This window comes from Liolophura sinensis, chromosome 8 (assembly GCF_032854445.1).
Source record: "Liolophura sinensis isolate JHLJ2023 chromosome 8, CUHK_Ljap_v2, whole genome shotgun sequence".
Taxonomy (NCBI): domain Eukaryota; kingdom Metazoa; phylum Mollusca; class Polyplacophora; order Chitonida; family Chitonidae; genus Liolophura; species Liolophura sinensis.
In genome coordinates this window covers 52,887,520-52,907,626 of record NC_088302.1, presented here as the reverse complement: position 1 = coordinate 52,907,626, position 20,107 = coordinate 52,887,520, and the positions used below count along the sequence as shown (strand labels likewise).

General features: G+C 40.9%; 1 protein-coding gene across 1 annotated transcript in view; it reads left to right on the top strand.

Annotated features, from left to right (window-relative positions):
- The first annotated feature begins 2,152 nt into the window (after window positions 1–2,152).
- The window catches only part of LOC135473670 (fibrillin-3-like), a 40,523-nt gene continuing 22,568 nt past the window's right edge, over window positions 2,153–20,107 (top strand). The window contains exons 1-13 of the mRNA XM_064753534.1: window positions 2,153–2,413; window positions 3,181–3,394; window positions 3,988–4,065; window positions 4,521–4,643; window positions 5,457–5,579; window positions 8,146–8,265; window positions 8,793–8,915; window positions 11,855–11,977; window positions 12,641–12,763; window positions 13,110–13,232; window positions 14,984–15,106; window positions 18,036–18,161; window positions 19,508–19,630. Of these exons, the coding sequence (XP_064609604.1) occupies window positions 2,153–2,413; window positions 3,181–3,394; window positions 3,988–4,065; window positions 4,521–4,643; window positions 5,457–5,579; window positions 8,146–8,265; window positions 8,793–8,915; window positions 11,855–11,977; window positions 12,641–12,763; window positions 13,110–13,232; window positions 14,984–15,106; window positions 18,036–18,161; window positions 19,508–19,630 (1,783 nt within the window). The remainder of the gene's footprint in view (window positions 2,414–3,180; window positions 3,395–3,987; window positions 4,066–4,520; window positions 4,644–5,456; window positions 5,580–8,145; window positions 8,266–8,792; window positions 8,916–11,854; window positions 11,978–12,640; window positions 12,764–13,109; window positions 13,233–14,983; window positions 15,107–18,035; window positions 18,162–19,507; window positions 19,631–20,107) is intronic.

The following is a 20,107-nucleotide window of genomic DNA, read 5'->3' as shown; positions in this document are numbered from 1 at the left end:
CAGTGATGCATCGTAAAATATTTCTGTTTACCAAGAACGCAGATCACGCTAATTCGTGTAAAGTGGACAAGGAGACGTACTGCAGAAGTGGAGTAGAGATCGTTGAACATTACCTGAGGTGCTTTAGTAACAGCACCGATATGTTCAGGCATATTGATCCAATGTAAGTGTTTGGCTACTAAACTGTATGTATAATAAAGCAAGTGCCAAAAATGGAGCAGACATCCGGAGCTCTGTAAATCAAGAGAATCCCGGTGTAGGTAAGGCTGTCCTGGAGGTTAATTTGCGTCGATGCTGTCCGATGTCTTTGGTTCTTTCGATGTTATCAAGATAGCTGGTGTGTCATTGTGAACACACATAGCCACGTCATTAGGGTTTCTAGTGGATTAATCGGAACATAAATATTTGTTTGTGTTTACAAACCCCACGCTGAGAGGTGGAGGTTTATGGTAGGGAGGGGAGGGGAGGGGAGGGGAGGGGATGGAGTTGGGTGTTGATTTCAACTATCACGATCAGAAATAAGCGTGTCGTTCGATATATGTATTCTACTTTATTTTCGCATTCTTCTGGAATATTTTTCAGTGTAATTCAAACTTTATGATGCTAGAAGCAAACTTCAGTGGAGAGGGCTTTACTTTGTCTAAAGAGCTCTGAAAACAAATTTAACCAGCCTGACATTGATCCCTTAGTTTGTGTTTGAATACTTTGTGGGCACAGCTACCTGTTTACACAGATTCTCACAACCAGTACAGAAAGTCAGCTCTACAGATCGAAGACTGATGTATCCAAGGGATTTGGTGCATTTTAACCCAAGTAGTTGGTTGAGCATCAGTCTCTGCAGCTGAAGTTTGGTTTACTCTTACCGGATTAATTTGAAGAGGGCAGGGTTGAATTGGGCGAAGTGTGCCGAACCAGAACTTAGTAACCAATGTCGGGAACTCAGAAGAGCCATATAAAGAATGTATTAACTGTTTTCTTAATTTACTTTTTGGGTCATTCTACTACAGACCTGGCTGAACATAAATTATAGTCCGGTTGATGGTCACATTGTGATTATAACAAATGAGATGATTTTGAGTGTGTTTTCAGATGATACGATCTCTGTGGATCCGTGTTCTGATATCGGTGAATTGTCTCCCCTTGGTGCTATCTGCTGGTAAGCGGCATTTCTACAACTAATCTGACCAATGCGGTCGCTGTGAGTTCAAGTCCAGCTCATGCTGGCTTCCTATCCGGCAGTACGTGGGAAGGTCTGACAGCAACCTGCGGATGGTCGTGGGTTTCCCCCCGGGCTGTGCCCGGTTTCCACCCACAATAATGCTGCCCTCCGGCGTATAGGTGAAATATCCTTGAGTACGGCGTAAATCACCAATCAAATAAATAAATAAATACAACTGGTCTGTGCTGAATGCGAGTGATTCTCACTAGATGGTTGAAAGAATCCAACAAAAAAGCGTTCATGACAGAATGAATCCAGTGATTTTAATGGGTTTCGCCAGCCTTCTACAAAGGCAAGCAAATCTTGTAACTGATATAACAGCAATGCCCTCTATTTATTTGAATAACAATGTCAACTTTTATCGTTCATGATTACTGGTATTGGTATTGAAATCAGTGGTATTGTTATTTAAGTAGGGCACTGCTGTTTTATCTTTTATAAGATTTGCTTCCCTTTGTACAGGGCTGGTGGACCCCATTCCTTGTGAATCCGGTTCTATAAATCGCTTAATCAGCAACTGTTTCATAGGAATCAGTGGTTGGTGTTTGCTGAAATATACGTGCATCTGTACTCACAGCTTGTAGAATAGTCTCTGTCACCTGTTAGTATTGAACAAAACCAATTAAATAAATAAATAAATACATCAAATTAAAAAGTATACTTTAACTGATCGTTGGCTTTAAAGAATCTTCCCGTCTCCACTGTTCGAGAAGGGATTGGTGACAGAGGTCGCAAATTTTGACTGCAGATCTGTATATGGGATGATTTGCCAGTTATTTGCCAAAAATCGATAGTTTACTCCTGGCACTTCACCGAGTTTTCTTCACATATTAACTGACAGTCATCGTATGAATGAAACGTTATCGTTTGGCGTTGAACACAGATGAAATGAATAAATGTAACATTTTTACAGGTGTTCCCCTTACTGGTACGATGGTGCAGTATGGATTACTGTTTGATGAAACCTACGAGCCTTTGTACACACAGCCTATGGCCTCGTACCGCGCCTACGCCATTGCCGACCAGGAGCACCTTTTGGGCTCCGGGCTCCTGAAAGCCTTCCATGTTTATGTGGAGAAGGCGGAGAACACGAACGGAACGTTTGAGTTATGTATATGGAGTAAAGGTACAAACTCCCTTACTCTAGAGTATAGTCAGGAAGAAACCGTGCCCACGACAAAAGGCAAACATTCTGTGAGTTACGATACTACCTTTCTTTACTGTCTCCATACCGGAATGATCTGGTAAAGTAATATTAAAATTTTTCTTAAATTTGGTCTATGTCTGGTGGAATATTCTCGTTGTAAATCCCTTGTTTCAAATATACTCCTAGTCCAAAAAATGTGTGCTAACGATAGGACATTTCTGTTGCACGTTTGTTAGCGTATAACTTATTGATGTATATATTTCATTTTATATGTAAGAAGCATGTTTGGTGGGATCAGTTTAAAAATCGTGTTTCTTATTCGCCAAAATTTAAAGTCCATTTTACGAATGTGGCTTTTGGGAGATCCAAGCTGCTTGTAATTGCTAAACATTTGTTATCTAACGATATAAAATCTGTTCGGCGATATCATGATTACTTCATGATGTTATGATTATCTGGTGATTTTATGTTTTCCTGAAATCCATGAAGTTTGGGGAAAGTGTTGATCATTGCGTTTCATGTGGAGCATGTTCCTGTGCATACAGTAGCTTTTCAAAGTTAAGATCTTACATGCAAATCCATGAAAAACAGCATATCTACGGGATGCGTTGACACAAAAGCGTTTTATAAATCTAGCTGCATGTATGTGGGGCCGATGAGAGTAATTATATCCTTTGAAATTATTACCTTCACCGTTCCCCCAACCCACGTGGAGACGAAAATGCAAATTAAGTTCTTCTATAAGCACCTACGGAACAGATTGATACCTCCAAACCTCATAGCTTACACGCCTCCGCACACTCCTTCATTTCAGTTCGCAGTGCCCGACGGTGTCGTCGTGCTGTCTGGTCAGCTGATGGGCGTCATGTATCGGGCTGTCATCCCCCAGATAGGGTTCCGATTCCAGCCCACAAGGGTTCTCCTCTACTCTACTGGTCTAATAAATGACACCTACCCGCAGATACAGGACGAGGTGACGGCCGTGCCCTCAGCATTTACCCTCAGTATGGCAGTTGACCTCGATTCTGGTACATTCATCTTGATCCGATTTTCTTTGATAGTCATCGTTAATCTGTGACCAAGTTATGAGCAAGGCAAGGGTTGTGTGGTTTAAGTTGTTGTATGTTGAGTTTAACTTCCCTTGTCCTTTGTTTCAAGAAATGTCTGATGCATTGCTAATGGTTGAAGACTTTCATGCACTCATACTCAAAAGGAAACGAACTATCTTAAGATAACAAAGAAAGGAGAATATAGGCAAAAGCTTTTGTCTTTGTTACACTTAAGTGTACACAAAATATAATCATTAGTCTATTTTCCCCAGGAAGGTCGTCAGCAACCTGTGGATGGCCTTGGGTTTCCCTCGGGGTTTGCCTGGTTTTCCCCTTACCATACATTTAGCTGCCGTCGTATAAGGGAAATATTCTGGAGTACGGCTTGAAACATTAATCAAATAAAATAAATAAATAAATAAATCTACTTCACTCAACAACGAACTCAGGACGATGCCGTTTCCTATAGACTCCTATAAACACCGTTAAATAAATAAATATATTCTGTAGACGGAAAATGTGTGTGTTGACACTGTGAGATTGCCAACCCTGTTTTAATTTTGCTCTTGCAGTTATCCCCGGTCCCCCAGGTCCCCCAGGTCCCACAGGTCCCCCGGGACCACAGGGCCCTCCAGGAGAAATACCACAGGGTAAGGAGTTTTATTGAATCAAAATTTTAAAATGTTAAAATTTATCCTTATCATACAGAGGAGTGTGATACATTTTGAAACAGTTAAGCTTTTTCTTTTTGGACCACTTGGTGAAACACATGTATTACCAGATCGAAACTGTCATAATTAATAGGCCCTACATGTAATGACACAACAGAGGAAATAAGGCCATATACTTTGAAAGTCATTTGTTATGCCAGGTATCCTCCTCATGGTGTGCTTGTGAATCAGCAATGTAAGTTTGTCGGCATAGCGCAGGCGTGACATGATAAAAGTTATGTTGAAAGCGACGTGATTCCCCAAACAAACAACTATTCCATCCATTCAGTGTAGGGATGGGCAAAATTAAAATTCCCTCCATGAAAACACAGGTGTAGCATAACCATTTGTCGATTTCGATTTTTCACTTTAGTTTCTGTTTTTTTTACTCGTAGACGTAGACGAATGTGTCGAGGGAAATGTGACGTGCTCCCAGATCTGTACCAACGTTTACGGAAGTTATCAATGTGACTGTCGTGAAGGTTATAGCCTGGACATGGATAAGCACAACTGTTCCAGTAAGTCCTGGATTTGTACAATATTTCGCTGATATAAAAACCTGTATAAAATCGCAAGAATCAAAGTATGGAAGGAATTAGGTCTAAGACACGAACTTAAAGCAACGTTGACATTTGTAATGTTTCCGCCACAATTCAGATTTATTCACCTGGTGGTTGTTACTACAAGTATCGTCCATGCATATAACTTCATTCACCATCCAGAATAATTCTCTTTGAACGTTAGAAACATCTTCAGGCACAATTTTTGTCTACATGTGTTCTTCACAAAACAAAACTCATGCGTCCTTAAGAATGCCGTAAATTTTTCTCATACCACAGGTTAGTTAATTCTGTATCCTTGTTTAAATCTAGGTTGATACATGATCAAACTGTCCACCAGGAGTTTGGTTTCTGTGTTGTGCATATATCATGTTTATCACATGCTCAAGTTTATCACAGACTCATGTTTATCACATTCATGTTTATCACAGATTCATGTTTATCACAGATTCATGTTTATCACAGACTCATGTTTATCACAGACTCATGTTTATCACAGATTCATGTTTATCACAGACTCATGTTTATCACAGATTCATGTTTATCACAGACTCATGTTTGTTACAGATTCATGTTTATCACAGATTCATGTTTATCACAGATTCGTGTTGATCACAGACTCATGTTTATCACAGACTCATGTTTATCACAGACTCATGTTTATCACAGATTCGTGTTTATGGGGTGAATGGAAAAAAGTCTGATGTGTTGCATTATTTCTTCTGCACATTCTGTTTACATTTTAACGTTTCGCTCTCAATTTCAATGTAGATGTTGATGAATGTTACGAGAACAATGGCGGATGTGAACACCTGTGCTCAGATTCTCGGGGATCCTACACCTGCTCCTGTAACGATGGTTACCGGCTAAGTCCAAATCAGCACACCTGTATCGGTAAGTCCGCATGTCATAGCGAATAGCTGCCACACTTAAGTATAAATACATATCCATTTTATTTTATCATCCACGAGGAGTTTGACTGGTACGTCGCATACTATTATGCTTACCAGACCACTCCTTTGAAGAGGTTTTAAGAATAATACAACCGCGATTTATCTCACTGAGGTGTCATGTCAGGTGTCTGCTATTGAGAGCTTCAGCAAGATAACACGATCAATCACTTAACAATCACTTACTTTTGTTAGTGATATTCACTGATGCACATTTGTCAAGAGGTGTTTAGGGTAACGTTAAACACCAATCAAATACAAAAGTTAAATTAGGGCATCGTTTTACATGTATATATTTGAGGTTACCTGCTGATACTCGTGGATTTCCTCCGGGTTCTGTCAGGTTTCCTCCCACTGTGACTGGCTGCCATCGTATCAGTGAAATATTCTTGAGTACGGCGTAAAAAAAAAAATAAATGAAATAAATCTCCATCTTTAAGCAAGTTCTCTCCATATATTGCTGCAGGTCGTACGTTTCCACAGGGCTCTGCCCGGTTTCCTCTCACCGTAATGCTGGCCGCCGTCATATATGTGAAATATTCTTGAGCACGGCGTAAATTAATAAATATATTGCTGCATTATTGGCGAATGGCATTATGCCCTAATCACTAATTCACGTTTTACTGTTTGTTCTCTGGGTATACTTGTTTGTTAGCACATTTTCATTGCAGATGTGGACGAATGTGCTACCAATACAAGTGGTTGTGAGACGACATGTGTGAACATACCTGGTGGTTACACCTGTGAATGTGATGAGGGATATACTCTAACACCTGATCTACATAACTGTACAGGCTAGTATTTGGACAACCGGTAGTCTCCACGGAAAATCCACACTAGACTTTAACTGTAGGAAAACCTTGCAGGTATTACGAAACCTAAATGTTTCCATATCCTCCAAAACTAAAACTAAGATATGCCGTGCGAGAAATCTCGTATAGGAGGGACAAAAAGACATGGATTACCAGCTCAGACTGACAGTTTTTTCCCTTTTCCAATTTGTTTTTGTGATAGATCTATTCCTTTACCACCGTTTTAAGTTCTGTTATGTGCAGTTGAAAATTTACAAACATGCGAAACGACGAATAAAACCACCATTTCGATTGTATTTAAATGTTAAACCGCAGTAAGCATGAATTTATTTATCTCTGCATATTCATGAATTATTTTCAGATATTGATGAATGTCTCCTACGTAATGGTGGGTGTGAAGGCAACTGTACAAACACTGATGGCAGCTTTGTTTGCGAGTGTGGGATGGGTTATCGCCTTCTTCTAGAGAGAACCTCGTGTCAAGGTATATGTGTGTCCGTCAGCAGTTCCAGGGTAGCTGTCATATTTCTGTTGTCCATGCAGCATTTCATTATATGTCAGTTGACCGAGCCTTTCTGTCACAGCTGTTTTACAGTAACGCCAGAGGTTTCAACTAGCTGCCATTCATTCCTCAGATATTACCATCAGATATACCTAAATTGCGAGAAATCCACTTTGGTGTCGTATTCCATTTGTAGTACAAGTTTGCATACACTTTTTATTAACTCATTCAGTTGTTTGCTACATTTTAATTGCGTGGGAATGTCGTCCAGCAGCCTGCACGTGGTCGTGGGTTTCCCATTTCTTTAATAAATAAATAAAACATATTTTGATTGAGTTTACCACCAGTCTGGTATCAGCTTTTATGTGAAAGCTCGACAAAGTGATGAGTTTCAGCAGATGACACTGAAATACTTCTCATGATAATTAAGGCTGCAATAGACTTACCATTCAATTTATGATCCAAGAAGCCTTTTGCGGCACCTTACATACAAATGCTTCGTTTATGATACGCAGTGGTGGTTTCAGCAAATATGGTCCTAAACACTGTGTTGGAATCCAAATGCCACTGACTGTGACTTACATCAAAATGTATGTCACGAATGCTTTTCAATTTGAGGTAATTTATCATCTTAAGTCTGTCTCTAGTCTGCCAGGTGTTTGCATGTGGCTTATATGTTTATCAGGTATCGTACTTAATCCTTGTCAAAACCGGCAGACTACTCAAGGTGGAGTGCATCGCTAAAAGCCTGCTCACGTGTGCTGGTGATGGGGTACTACTGAGCCAAATTAGTCTGGGTAGTTCTTCAGAAACATAAATAAATGAAGTTGGTTAGCATGCTAGCGCAGCGCAATGACCCAGGAGTCTCTCACCAATGCGGCCGCTGTGAGTTCAAGTCCAGCTCATGCTGGCTTCCTCTCCGGCCGTACGTGGGAAGGTCTGACAGCAACCTACGGATGGTCGTGGGTTTCCCCCGGGCTGTGCCCGGTTTCCACCCACCATAATGCTGGCTGCCGTCGTATAAGTGAAATATTTTTAAGTACGGCGTAAAACACCAATCAAATAAATAAATAAATAAATGAATCAAATGCGGTGATGAAAGTAATAAGGTTTCCTTCAGTCGTCTGTGTTCTTCTGCATTCAATGCACACATGGATTAATCATATCAGTCAATGTTATCTTTTCTTCACCCTCAGATGTTGACGAGTGTTCAGAGAGCGACCCCTGTGATCAGATCTGTGTGAACACGCCTGGTAGTTTTAACTGTCAGTGTTTACCTGGGTTTAGCTTGGGTCCCGCCAGTGTTAACTGCACAGGTATATTGTTCTGGTTTTGCGAATTATGCGACAATAATCGGCTGTGGTAGGTGGCTGAGTTCACATCGCAAGCCCTTGTTTCGTGTTCTCAAATTCCGATCTAGCTGGTTCAGCTGTTAGAAGTCTTCGTTTTCAAGAAGTTGTCAGAAGTTTGATTAATTGCAAGATAGCGGTTTATCGTCCAGCAAGTTAATATTAATGGTTGGTCGACTTGAATGTCAGCTTGGACTACTTACATTAACTTGGACAATTTTTAAACTCAGCCCTTGCGAGCGGCTGTTATACGTTATGAAGTGTATGAGTTACTTAGAATGTTGCAGTTAACCCCTCTCATTCACACCACACACTCATTAGTGTGATGACCCTTAGGTAGGCGATTTGACTTCATGGAGGCATCAGATGGCATCGAAGTAAATGCGACAATGATGATGTCCAATATAATCTATGACATTATTCCTAAATAGGATGAAATGTTTGTAGCAAACTCAAGTTTTATTACGTGTAATTATGGGTTGTTACATTTACAGATATCAACGAGTGTGAAGATTTGAATGGCGGATGTGTGGACAAGTGTACAAACTTACCCGGTAGTTTTGAGTGCTATTGTGGAGCCGGTTACAACCTATCTTCGGACGGGCGCACATGTAAAGGTACAGGAAAACTGTCACGCATTTAGCAGGGGAGAATGTCTCCTCGTCTGACGGCTCAGGTTCAGTTCCGGTCTTCAGTGTCTGGTCAAACTGTGGGAATGGTAGTCTGCTTGAGCTCTTTTGATTGTCCCACTACCTTTGAGAAAAGGATGATTATCATGCCAGGAATCCTGAACATGATGCCTGAGAAACAAAGCCCCATAAGCATGAGGTTTTAGGTCTGGTGTTGTAATGCGATAGGTCTGTAATCATAACGTCATCAACACAGAGTTAAATTTTAACAGAACTGTAGAAAATAAAATAGAAATTGCGTTGAGCTATGCCTCACTGGAGTGAAAAAAGCACAGTAACGGCTACATAGTTATTTCCAACATACACTGTTGATGTTTTTTTAAATTGTGGTCTTGAACAGAGAATCTTCGAAATTGCTCCACCTCTTCTGTTCTCCCGACCTTTTGCAAGGACTTGTTTATGACCTCTGTCCTGAAGTTCATTGGAGGTCATTGGCCTACATTACCAAGAAGGTAAACACTTTTCGCCTGCAGATGAAAATCTGTGTCACATGCGGTAAAGCTCATTTGTTTCTGACCAAATGCCGCGGTTTTACTACGGGCACTCCTTTCCCTAAGGCCGACTCATCATGTAGGTGCTTTACTATGGGCACTCCTTTCCGTAAGGCTGACTCATCATGTAGGTGCTTTACTACGGGCACGCCTTTCCCTAAGGCTTACAATCTACTCAAGAATATTTCACTTATACGACGGCGGCCAGCATTATGGTGGGAAGAAACCATCCAGAGCCCGGGGGAAACCCACGACCATCTGCACGTTCCAGACAGACCTTTCCACCTACAGTCGGAGAGGAAGCCTGCATGAGCTGGACTTGAACTTATGGTGACCACATTGGTGAGAGGCTACTGGGTCATTACGTTGGGCTAACACGCTAACCAACTGAGCCACGGAGGCCCCACCTGTCATGACAGCTGAGCTGTCATGCTATAACAACAACATGCAGCGTCGGGTCTGATTGATTGCTACATGAAGTTGTGCGCTAAGGATATTTTTATACACATGTGACAAGTGTGTGATTTTGCCATAGCTAAAACACCACTGTGACAAGCGTGTGGTTTTGCCATGGCTAGAACATCACTGTGACAAGCGTGTGGTTTTGCCATAGCTAGAACACCACTGTGACAAGCGTGTGGTTTCGTCATAGCTAGAACATCACTGTGACAAGCGTGTGGTTTTGCCATAGCTAGAACACCACTGTGACAAGCATGTGGTTTCGTCATAGCTAGAACACCACTGTGACAAGCGTGTGGTTTCATCATAGCTAGAACACCACTGTGACAGGCGTGTGGTTTTGCCATAGCTAGAACACCACTATGACAAGCGTGTGGTTTTGTCATAGCTAGAACACCACTGTGACAAGCGTGTGGTTTCGTCATAGCTAGAACACCACTGTGACAAGCGTTTGGTTTTGCCATAGCTAGAACACCACTGTGACAAGCGTGTGGTTTCGTCATAGCTAGAACACCACTGTGACAAGCGTGTGGTTTCGCCATAGCTAGAACACCACTGTGACAAGCATGTGGTTTCGTCATAGCTAGAACACCACTGTGACAAGCGTGTGGTTTCATCATAGCTAGAACACCACTGTGACAAGCGTTTGGTTTTGCCATAGCTAGAACACCACTGTGACAAGCGTGTGGTTTTGCCATAGCTAGAACACCACTGTGACAAGCGTGTGGTTTCGTTATAGCTAGAACACCACTGTGACAAGCGTGTGGTTTCGTCATAGCTAGAACACCACTGTGACAAGCGTGTGGTTTTGCCATAGCTAGAACACCACTGTGACAAGCGTGTGGTTTCGTCATAGCTAGAGCACCACTGTGACAAGCGTGTGGTTTCGTCATAGCTAGAGCACCACCGTGACAAGCGTGTGGTTTCGTCATAGCTAGAACACCACCGTGACCTGTGGCCAGAATTACATCATTACCATGACAGGCGTACAGTTTGGCCATAGCTAAAACACCACCGTGACCTGTGGCCGTAATTATAACACCACCGTGATAAGCGTGTGGTTTATTATTGTGGCCATAATTATAACATTACCGCAACTGTGGTGTCGTTTGGTCGTAGTTCGAACGTTACCATGACCATTGAACAAAGGCTAGAGCCACTGTGATGTGTGGCCATAGTTATAGCATAAACTCCCATAAAAACAAAAATGCTTTCTAAAACAGATTTTAACATCCAAAGAGTTAAGCGCGATTAATGTTTTCAAGTGAATTGTAAATATAGATTCTCATGGAAAGATATCAAACACGGCCATGAGCTTACTGTTGTAACATGTACCTGTGCACGATTTTGAATTTGATTTTTGTGTAAATCATGTGCCAACGAAGACTTTTGCTGATGACGAAAATTTTTAACATCGGAAGACAGTCAAGGTCTGAAATCTTTCATAATTCTATATTTTTACTCAATTTTTTAAAATGTCATTTAACCAACAGTTTATCAAACTTTCATCGACGCTGTGTGATAGGAATCATTTAATTTGTAATGAAAACTGGGGCGTTCTTGAAGATATAATGAGGTGTATGATGACATTTTCTTGGAATGGCAAGCGGTATTTTCGGTCCTCTCTTGTGTATACTTGCGATATTTCGGTTTAATCTCTAATCGAGTGTAATATAGTTGTGGTTTTCTGGCCTCCTCTCTGTACTTGCTATTTTTCTGATTTCCCCTTTGATCATATACGCTATACTTGCGGTTTTCTTATGTCCTCGCTGATCGTATACGCTATACTTGCTGTTTTCTTATGTCCTCGCTGATCGTATACGCTATACTTGCTGTTTTCTTGTGTCCTCGCTGACCATGTATTATATACTTGCAATTTCTTGGCCTCATCTCTGATTGTGAATGTTATTCTTGCAGATGTTGACGAATGCTCGACTGGTAATTCAGACTGTGAGCATGACTGTGTCAACACTCTGGGCAGTTTCCGGTGTGAATGTCAACCGGGATATGGCCTGGATTCCGACAACAAGAATTGTTCAGGTTTGATACCATTAATACATTCCGTAGACTTGGCAGTTTGTGTACACTTGTGCACATTCAGCCAAATACAAATAGAGAGCTTTGGCTATTATTCACCTGAATAATATTCAAAATATTCCATAGAGTACTGCCAACACGCCCCTAGTCGTTATAGCTCAGTCGTTATAACATTCACCTTGCACAGAAATAAATGAACAAATACATTCAGTTCTAGTTTCAGGGTAAATCTCAACCTCTGTTTGACGCTCAGTTCATTAAGTAGTACCAAAGAAACGAAAATCACCATTTACTTAGCAAAATCAGCTTGTGCACAACCCCATCTAATGAATGGACGTTTCTTTGATGTTTGGGCGATTCAGTGTTTCGTTTATGGGAACGCAAGACTTCTAGTAAGCACAGGTTAACTTCCCATCCACCCAATTTCCAAAAAAAGAGAAAGAGGAAAATATGTGGTTTTGTGTTCCGAAGGGTTTTATGTACTTGACATTGTAGGATGATACTTTTAGAGCGCGGCGTTGTGTTCTGAAGTGACCTTTATGGTCATTTGAGTATAATATAGTTATATAATGCTTTAATATCACAAATGGTTCCATGTAACAAACTCAGAGGAATCTGTTTTACACTAACATATGTATACATGTAACTAAGACATTTTCTTTTCAGATATTAACGAGTGTATAACTGACAGCGGTGGATGTGAACAGAATTGTAACAACACAGCAGGAAGTTATCTATGTTCCTGTATCGCTGGTTTTTATCTGATGGCGGACAACCGGGGATGTGAAGGTACAGTGTGTATTGTCTGGCACTACCCAGAAAGGTATTGTATTTACACAACTGCATAATATGGAACGTCTCGTGAAAAGTGACGTATAGAAATAGTCACTTTTGTATCATGACGAACATATTTGGCAAATAAATTACTTGTAAACATCGTTTAACCACTGGCGTTTAAAATAATCAATATCGTATAGATAATAGCGATCTTGTGTGAGGACTAAAACAGTAAATTATCATCTTAAAGGCAATCATTGACAGGCATTTTGAAATTTTCGGAACACCGCCTCTATCATGTAATGACTCCCTCACCTTTAGTTTTGTATTCTAACGTAGGTGTGATGTTTGTTGTCAGATGTGGATGAATGTTTTACCGGATCAGCGAACTGTAGCCAGGCGTGTGCGAATTTCCCTGGCACTTACCGCTGTGACTGTATGCAGGGTTACACATTACAGGCAGATGGTCAGAACTGTACAGGTATGTCACGTGCTGAACTTGTATTCAGCATTTGTGAATCAGTGACTGGAGAGACCAGATCCGAACTAGTCAAGCCCCCCCCCCCCAACCCTCCGAGCGCTTCTCGGAACATGGCTAACCGAACAGGTCGCGTATTAAATCCCTGGTCATTCACCTTCGGCCTTATGCCATGATTTTGTCAGCGAGTGGCAGAGCCTTTCTTACAATAACAATACATAAACAAATTAAATGGGAATTCCAATCTAACATACATGTAAGCTGGATGAACTTCAAAGGCATTCGACAAGAAAATACCAGGGAATTAAGATCATTAAATGACATCCAAAAAACCTCTGTTAAAATGATACTGTAATGCTCTATTGGTTTGCCTTCCCCCTTTAGCCCCATGAATTAATGATTTATTTTCGTTTTCACACTGAATATTTGTGTCCAATTTCTCAATGAACATCTAATATAAATATCGTTTTTACTCAGAGTTCGAACCGTGTTCCCATGGAGCAGGACAGTTATGTGAACATACATGTGTTAACCTGGGCATCTCCTATATGTGCCAATGTTGGGATGGATACCAACTGGAAGGGGAACATAAGTGCATTGGTAATTGATAGTTGTACTATATGTTCTTAGAGTGGTCTCCCCTGGAATAAACCGTAAACAGATTGTTTAGAATAACTTCAAATGCTCGAATGATCGAACGTAGGCGGATGGTGGCCACGATGTTAAAGGGTTTGTTTTCTACAAGACTACTGTTTGTTTACTACAGGACTACTGTTTGTTTACTACTTACCAAAGGACTGGTTCTTTGCCCACTATAACTTTATTTGAAGACAACTTTATTGGAAGACGACTTATTTTCTACCAATAGGCCTATGGTGTGCATATGTGCATGTGGTTTCCTCCCACCATAATGCTAGCCAACGTCGTAAAAACACCAATCAAATAAATCAAATCAAATAAATATGTCTCTGACGTATATGCATGTGACGGGGGCTCCGTGGCTCGGTTAGCGCGCTAGCGCAATGTAGTGACCCTGGAGCCTCTCACCAGTGCGGTGGCTGTGAGCTCAAGCCCGGCTCATGCTGGCTTCCTCTCCGGCCATACTTGGGAAGGTCTGCCAGCAACCTGCGGATGGTCGTGGGTTTTCCTCGGGCTCTGTTGGGTTTCCTCCCACCATAATGCTGGCCGCCGTCGTATAAGTGAAATATTCTTGAGTACGGCGTAAAACACCAATCAAATAAATAAAATAAATAAAATATGCATGTGACTTATGGGAAAGTTTGGCAGTAACTTGCCAAATGTCGTTGGTTTACCTCTGGCTTCCTCCACTCATAAAAGTGATTGTTATCATGTACGTTAGAAATTGTTGAGTGCATAGTACAATTAAATAAAAGTAGTAATTAAATACTCCGGACACTCCGGTTTCTCCGGCTTTTCTTGAAACCTCACATTATTCTTGAAAAATGCATTAACAGGTAAAGGTGACGAATTTGTTTTTTTTTTTTTTTTTTTTTTACAATAAAGCAGAAATTCTTAGTACTGCAACTTTATTGTGTCAGTGAGTGTATGTATTGATTCATTTATCGATACTGAGAGAGTCATTAAACAGAATAGGGAGTTATTTGAATGAACATGAGTCCAGATGACAAGCATGAAATGTCAAAATGTATTTTATCACTGTCTACCTTCCTACATGTATATATCTTTGATGTAGTTATTAATTTTCCTATACTTATAATCAATCTCTTTCTCAGATATAAACGAGTGTTTGACTCTAAAAGGTGGTTGTGACCAGACATGTGTGAACACAAACGGAAGTTACAGCTGTTCTTGTGAAGAGGGGTTCATGTTACATTCAGACGGCTATCGCTGTCTAGGTAAGGGCATATGTATGAGATGTTTTCACACGGACATCTGTAGCTGTCTAGCTAAAGACGTGTGTGGAACGTTTTCATATGGACATTTGTAGCTGTCTAGATAAGAGCATGTTTGTTGGACGCTTTCGTACGAACAGCAATAGATGTCTATAATAAGGGGATATGTGTGGGACGTTTTCGTACGAACGGCAATAGCTGTTTAGGTAATGGCATTTTTTTTTTACCTTTTCGTACGAACGACAATAGCTGTCTAGGTAAGGCCATATGTGTGGTACGTTTTCGTACGAACGACAATAGCTGTCTAGGTAAGGGCATATGTGTGGGACGTTTTCGTACGAACGACAATAGCTGTCTAGGTAAGGACATATGAGTGGGACGTTTATGTATGAACGACAATAGCTGTCTAGGTAAGGGCATATGTGTGGGACGTTTTCGTATGAACAGCAATAGTTGTCTAGGTAAGGGCATATGTGTGTAATCCATGTTTACTAGGTGAAAATCCTTTCAAATCTCTTGTGCATATGTCGTAAACATTTAAATGTTAGTTTTGTTATGGAATCGACCGTCTGTTGTCATGGTTAGTCTGTTAACAATTTTATTCATATCTTTTGTTTGTAGATAAAGATGAATGTGTAACAAACAGCTCACATTGTAGTCACGGCTGCCTAAACACACATGGGGGGTATGAGTGTACATGTCCCAAGGGCTACCTTCTTGATAGGGAAAATATGAGCTGCACCGGTAGGTACAATACGTCTGCTGTATGGAAATGAGCAAGTCCTGGCTGCTGATTTACATGATTTTCTCCAGTGGTTTTCCATTACTTCGTCCTCTCATTATCTTTGTGTGTCAGCGAAAGAAAGACGAAACAACGGTGAATATTTTGTAAAATACCAACCAAGAAAATATCTTAATTAACCATGTTATCAGTGCACATGTCACACAATATAATAATCTGAATATGAAGACTATGGTCTCTAGAAGATGTAGTCCATAAATGTATCCGTGACATGCAGTGTGTAGTCCATCAGAGCAAAATAGAGAAAAGAAGCATCTGTGACTCGAATGTTAACGATTACTAATGATTGCATATTGAGTTTGCTGTTCCAGTCTTATAAATTTATATTTCGTATAAAATAATCACCACAGCTTTACATCAGGTGATTTATCAGGCACCTGTCATGGGGCGGTGTTTTCCGGAATAGCCGGTTTTAACGGCGTATGGATCTGATCACGGTCACATAAATGAAATACTGATTCGAGCGGTGAACAGAATAAAATGAATAAATGAGTTTTCTTTTTTCAGAAGTTGATGAATGCTTGGCAAACAATGGCAGGTGTGTACAAGATTGCTTCAACACGAACGGCAGCCACATTTGCCTTTGCGATGATGGCTATGTCCTGATGTCCGATGGGAGAAGCTGCCAGGGTGTGTGGATATTTAGATAACAATATGCTCCTCGGGATCAAAAGTGTGACGATAAAATCGGATATTATCAGTTGTCAGACTCAGGAACTGCCGTGATGGTTTATGTCACCGTGCTGCCATCACATATACATGTATATCTAGGTCACCATGCTGCCAGCACATATACATGTATATTTTGGTCGGTTTATGTCACCGTGCTGCCAGCACATATCACGTATATTTTGGTCGGTTTATGTCACCGTGCTGCCAGCACATATACATGTATATTTTGGTCGGTTTTATGTCACCGTGCTGCCAGCACATATACATGTATATTTTGGTCGGTTTATGTCACCTTGCTGCCAGCACATATACATGTATATTTTGGTCGGTTTATGTCACCGTGCTGCCAGCACATATACATGTATATCTAGGTTGGTTTATGTCACCTTGCTGCCAGCACATATACATGTATATTTTGGTCGGTTTATGTCACCGTGCTGCCAGCACATATACATGTATATTTTGGTCGGTTTATGTCACCGTGCTGCCAGCACATATACATGTATATTTTGGTCGGTTTATGTCACCGTGCTGCCAGCACATATACATGTATATTTTGGTCGGTTTATGTCACCTTGCTGCCAGCACATATACATGTATATTTTGGTCGGTTTATGTCACCGTGCTGCCAGCACATATACATGTATATCTAGGTTGGTTTATGTCACCGTGCTGCCAGCACATATACATGTTTATTGAGAATGGTTACACTTTACACAAGTTGGAATATTTTTAATACCATGACTTGAACTGGTTGTCCAGCCTGTTCATTAACACAGATGAATGTCAACCTCAGACTAAGAGAAGTTCTGGATTTCCTAGCATCTACTGTTTTTAGTGCCTTGCTGGCAACAAGCGTTCCACAACAACCTTGTTTTTTGGTCATGCCTTGGTCCACTCACATGGTATTGACATTTCCCTTCGTAACATGCCAAAGGCTGTTCCTATACTCCAGACACTCTGTGAATGCTCGAAATCAGTGAATCGATCGGCTAGTTGGCTAGGTGTCATTCATTTCTAGCGCAAATAGCAGGCAACATTTAAATCACTTAAACTTTTTAAAGGAAACGTGCGAAAAAGTGCGTTTGAATAATTTATTTATTTGATTGATGTTTTACGCCGTGCTCAAGAATATTTCACATATACGACGGTGGCCAGCATTATGGTGTGAGGCACGGCCCGGGAGGAAACCCACGACCATCCGCATGGTGTTGGCAGACCGTTTCATGTACGCCCGGAGGCGAAGTCAGCATAAGCTGGACTTGAACTCACAGTGACGGTATTGGTGAGGCTCCTGGGTCATTACACTGCACTAGCGCGCTAACCAACTGAGCCACGGAGGCCCCCTGCATTTGAGTAATGACCATTCTGTGCGTCCAAGCATTGCGATTATTCAACTTTTTCATCCTTGCATCGTTGTCATCAATTACATTCATTAATGCATCTTTTCCTCCTCAGATATCGACGAATGTGTGATGAACACAACACAGTGTCAGCAGGCGTGCATGAACACTGTAGGAAGTTTCAGCTGTTCATGTTTCGAGGGATATGAGCGGAACATGTCTGATCCCGTGTCCTGTATAAGTGAGGATACTTATCTGACTTGTATTCATGGCCATGGTGTTTTCAATAGCCCTAACCCTTGATTACGTCACTACATGAGAAAACCCTGGATATGAAAGCACATATTTTGTTTGTGATCTGGTTTGTATAACGTGTGATTTCCGGAGCCTGCTTATATATTTTGGTGTTAACATACCGTTTGTTAGTGCCAAATGGTGCATTGTTAACTCGAAGGACTCCTTCGACTCCTGAACCCGGTTTACCAACAATGCCCTTGCGACAAACCATTGATGACGTAATTATGTTTCAGGGCTATGGGCTAAGCATTTCCCGCGGGGAGCAGAATTTAAATATCATCACAGCCTCATCCCACGATCCTGCAGTTATTATCGGCTTCATATTCCGCAAAAAAGTCCTTCAGTATTAAATGGATCTAAAACTCTTCTGTTACCATTCCTATAGTTCATTAACTTAACACAGACTATGCCGATTGGAGAAGAAACTTACGATATTTGATATCTAGGTATTCGACATAACAACAACAGTCATTAACCGGAGGGTCGTTCAGCATTTCTGAACAATTGTGGGATGTCTCTTTTTTTTTTTAAAAAATACATTAATACTGGTTAAACCTGGTTAAGTCAAGAATGTACTTTCATGTATTTATTTATTTGACTAGTGTTTTACACCGTACGCAAGAATATTTCATTTATACGATGGCAGCCAGCATTATGGTGGGACGAAACCCACGACTATCCGGATTTTGCTGGAAGACCTTCCCACGTACGGCCAGAGAGGAAGCAAGCATGAGCTGGACTTGAACTCACAGCGACCGCATTGGTGGGAGGCTCCTGGGTCATTACGCTACACTAGTGAGCCAACAAAATGAGCCACACAGGCCCTCTACTTTCATGTAACTCTTTCTCCAGTCTTGGTGTGTCGAAATTTAACCCAATAAGTTTCCTTGCCAATAACGAGTGCATCTGTTTCTTTTTAATGGTACAGCCTTCAGTTATAAAACCATAGTCTAATGCCTTACTGAATGCATGTCGTGCCAATTTGAAAGTGCAAATTTGCCAATCGATGATTCTGGAACATTTTCGCTTGACGTTTAGCACAAGACCATAGCTTAGGTGCTCATTGAACAAATGATCGCGTATCCAGATAAGATCGGGCATTATTATTGATTACAGTGAGGCAACAAAACAAAATCCCGGCATTGGCATTGACTTGTTGCGGGGTTATATCGTCATAATGTGTCCAAAACAGGTTAAACGTAGCGTTATAGCTGAGGTAAATAAACAATCAATGTTATAAATCTTCTGTTTCATTCATTTTCAATCATTCCTTTTGTTTCATTTGCTAAGATACGGACGAATGTGAAGATAACAACGGTTTTTGTGAACAGACGTGTAGCGATACGGAGGGGAGTTACTTTTGTTCCTGTTTCCATGGATACACGCTCTCGTCCAATGGTCATGCCTGTCTCGGTAAGGTACACCGTTTTTTGTTATTGTTTATCTTAACTTATCGACACTAACAGGACCTTGAAATACGTATACCAACATTTTTGCTAGCTTCAAACCTACCTGTGCTTGGAATCTCATCATGAGGCCAGATTCGTGCTCATTTTACCTAGATATCATCACGTGAATTAAGGTGGAGTAGCAATTGGTAACTAAATGATCATGATACATGCTGGGAGAACAAAATGGCGTTTCAAACCTACCTGTGCTTGGAATCTCATCATGTGGCCATATTCGTGATCAGTTTATCTAGATATCATCACGTGAATTAAGGTGGAGTAGCAATTGGTAACTAAATGAGCATGATACATGCTGGGAGAACAAAATGGCGTTTCAAACCTACCTGTGCTTGGAATCTCATCATGAGGCCATATTCGTGATCATTTTATCTAGATATCATCACGTGAATTAAGGTGGAGTAGCAATTGGTAACTAAATGAG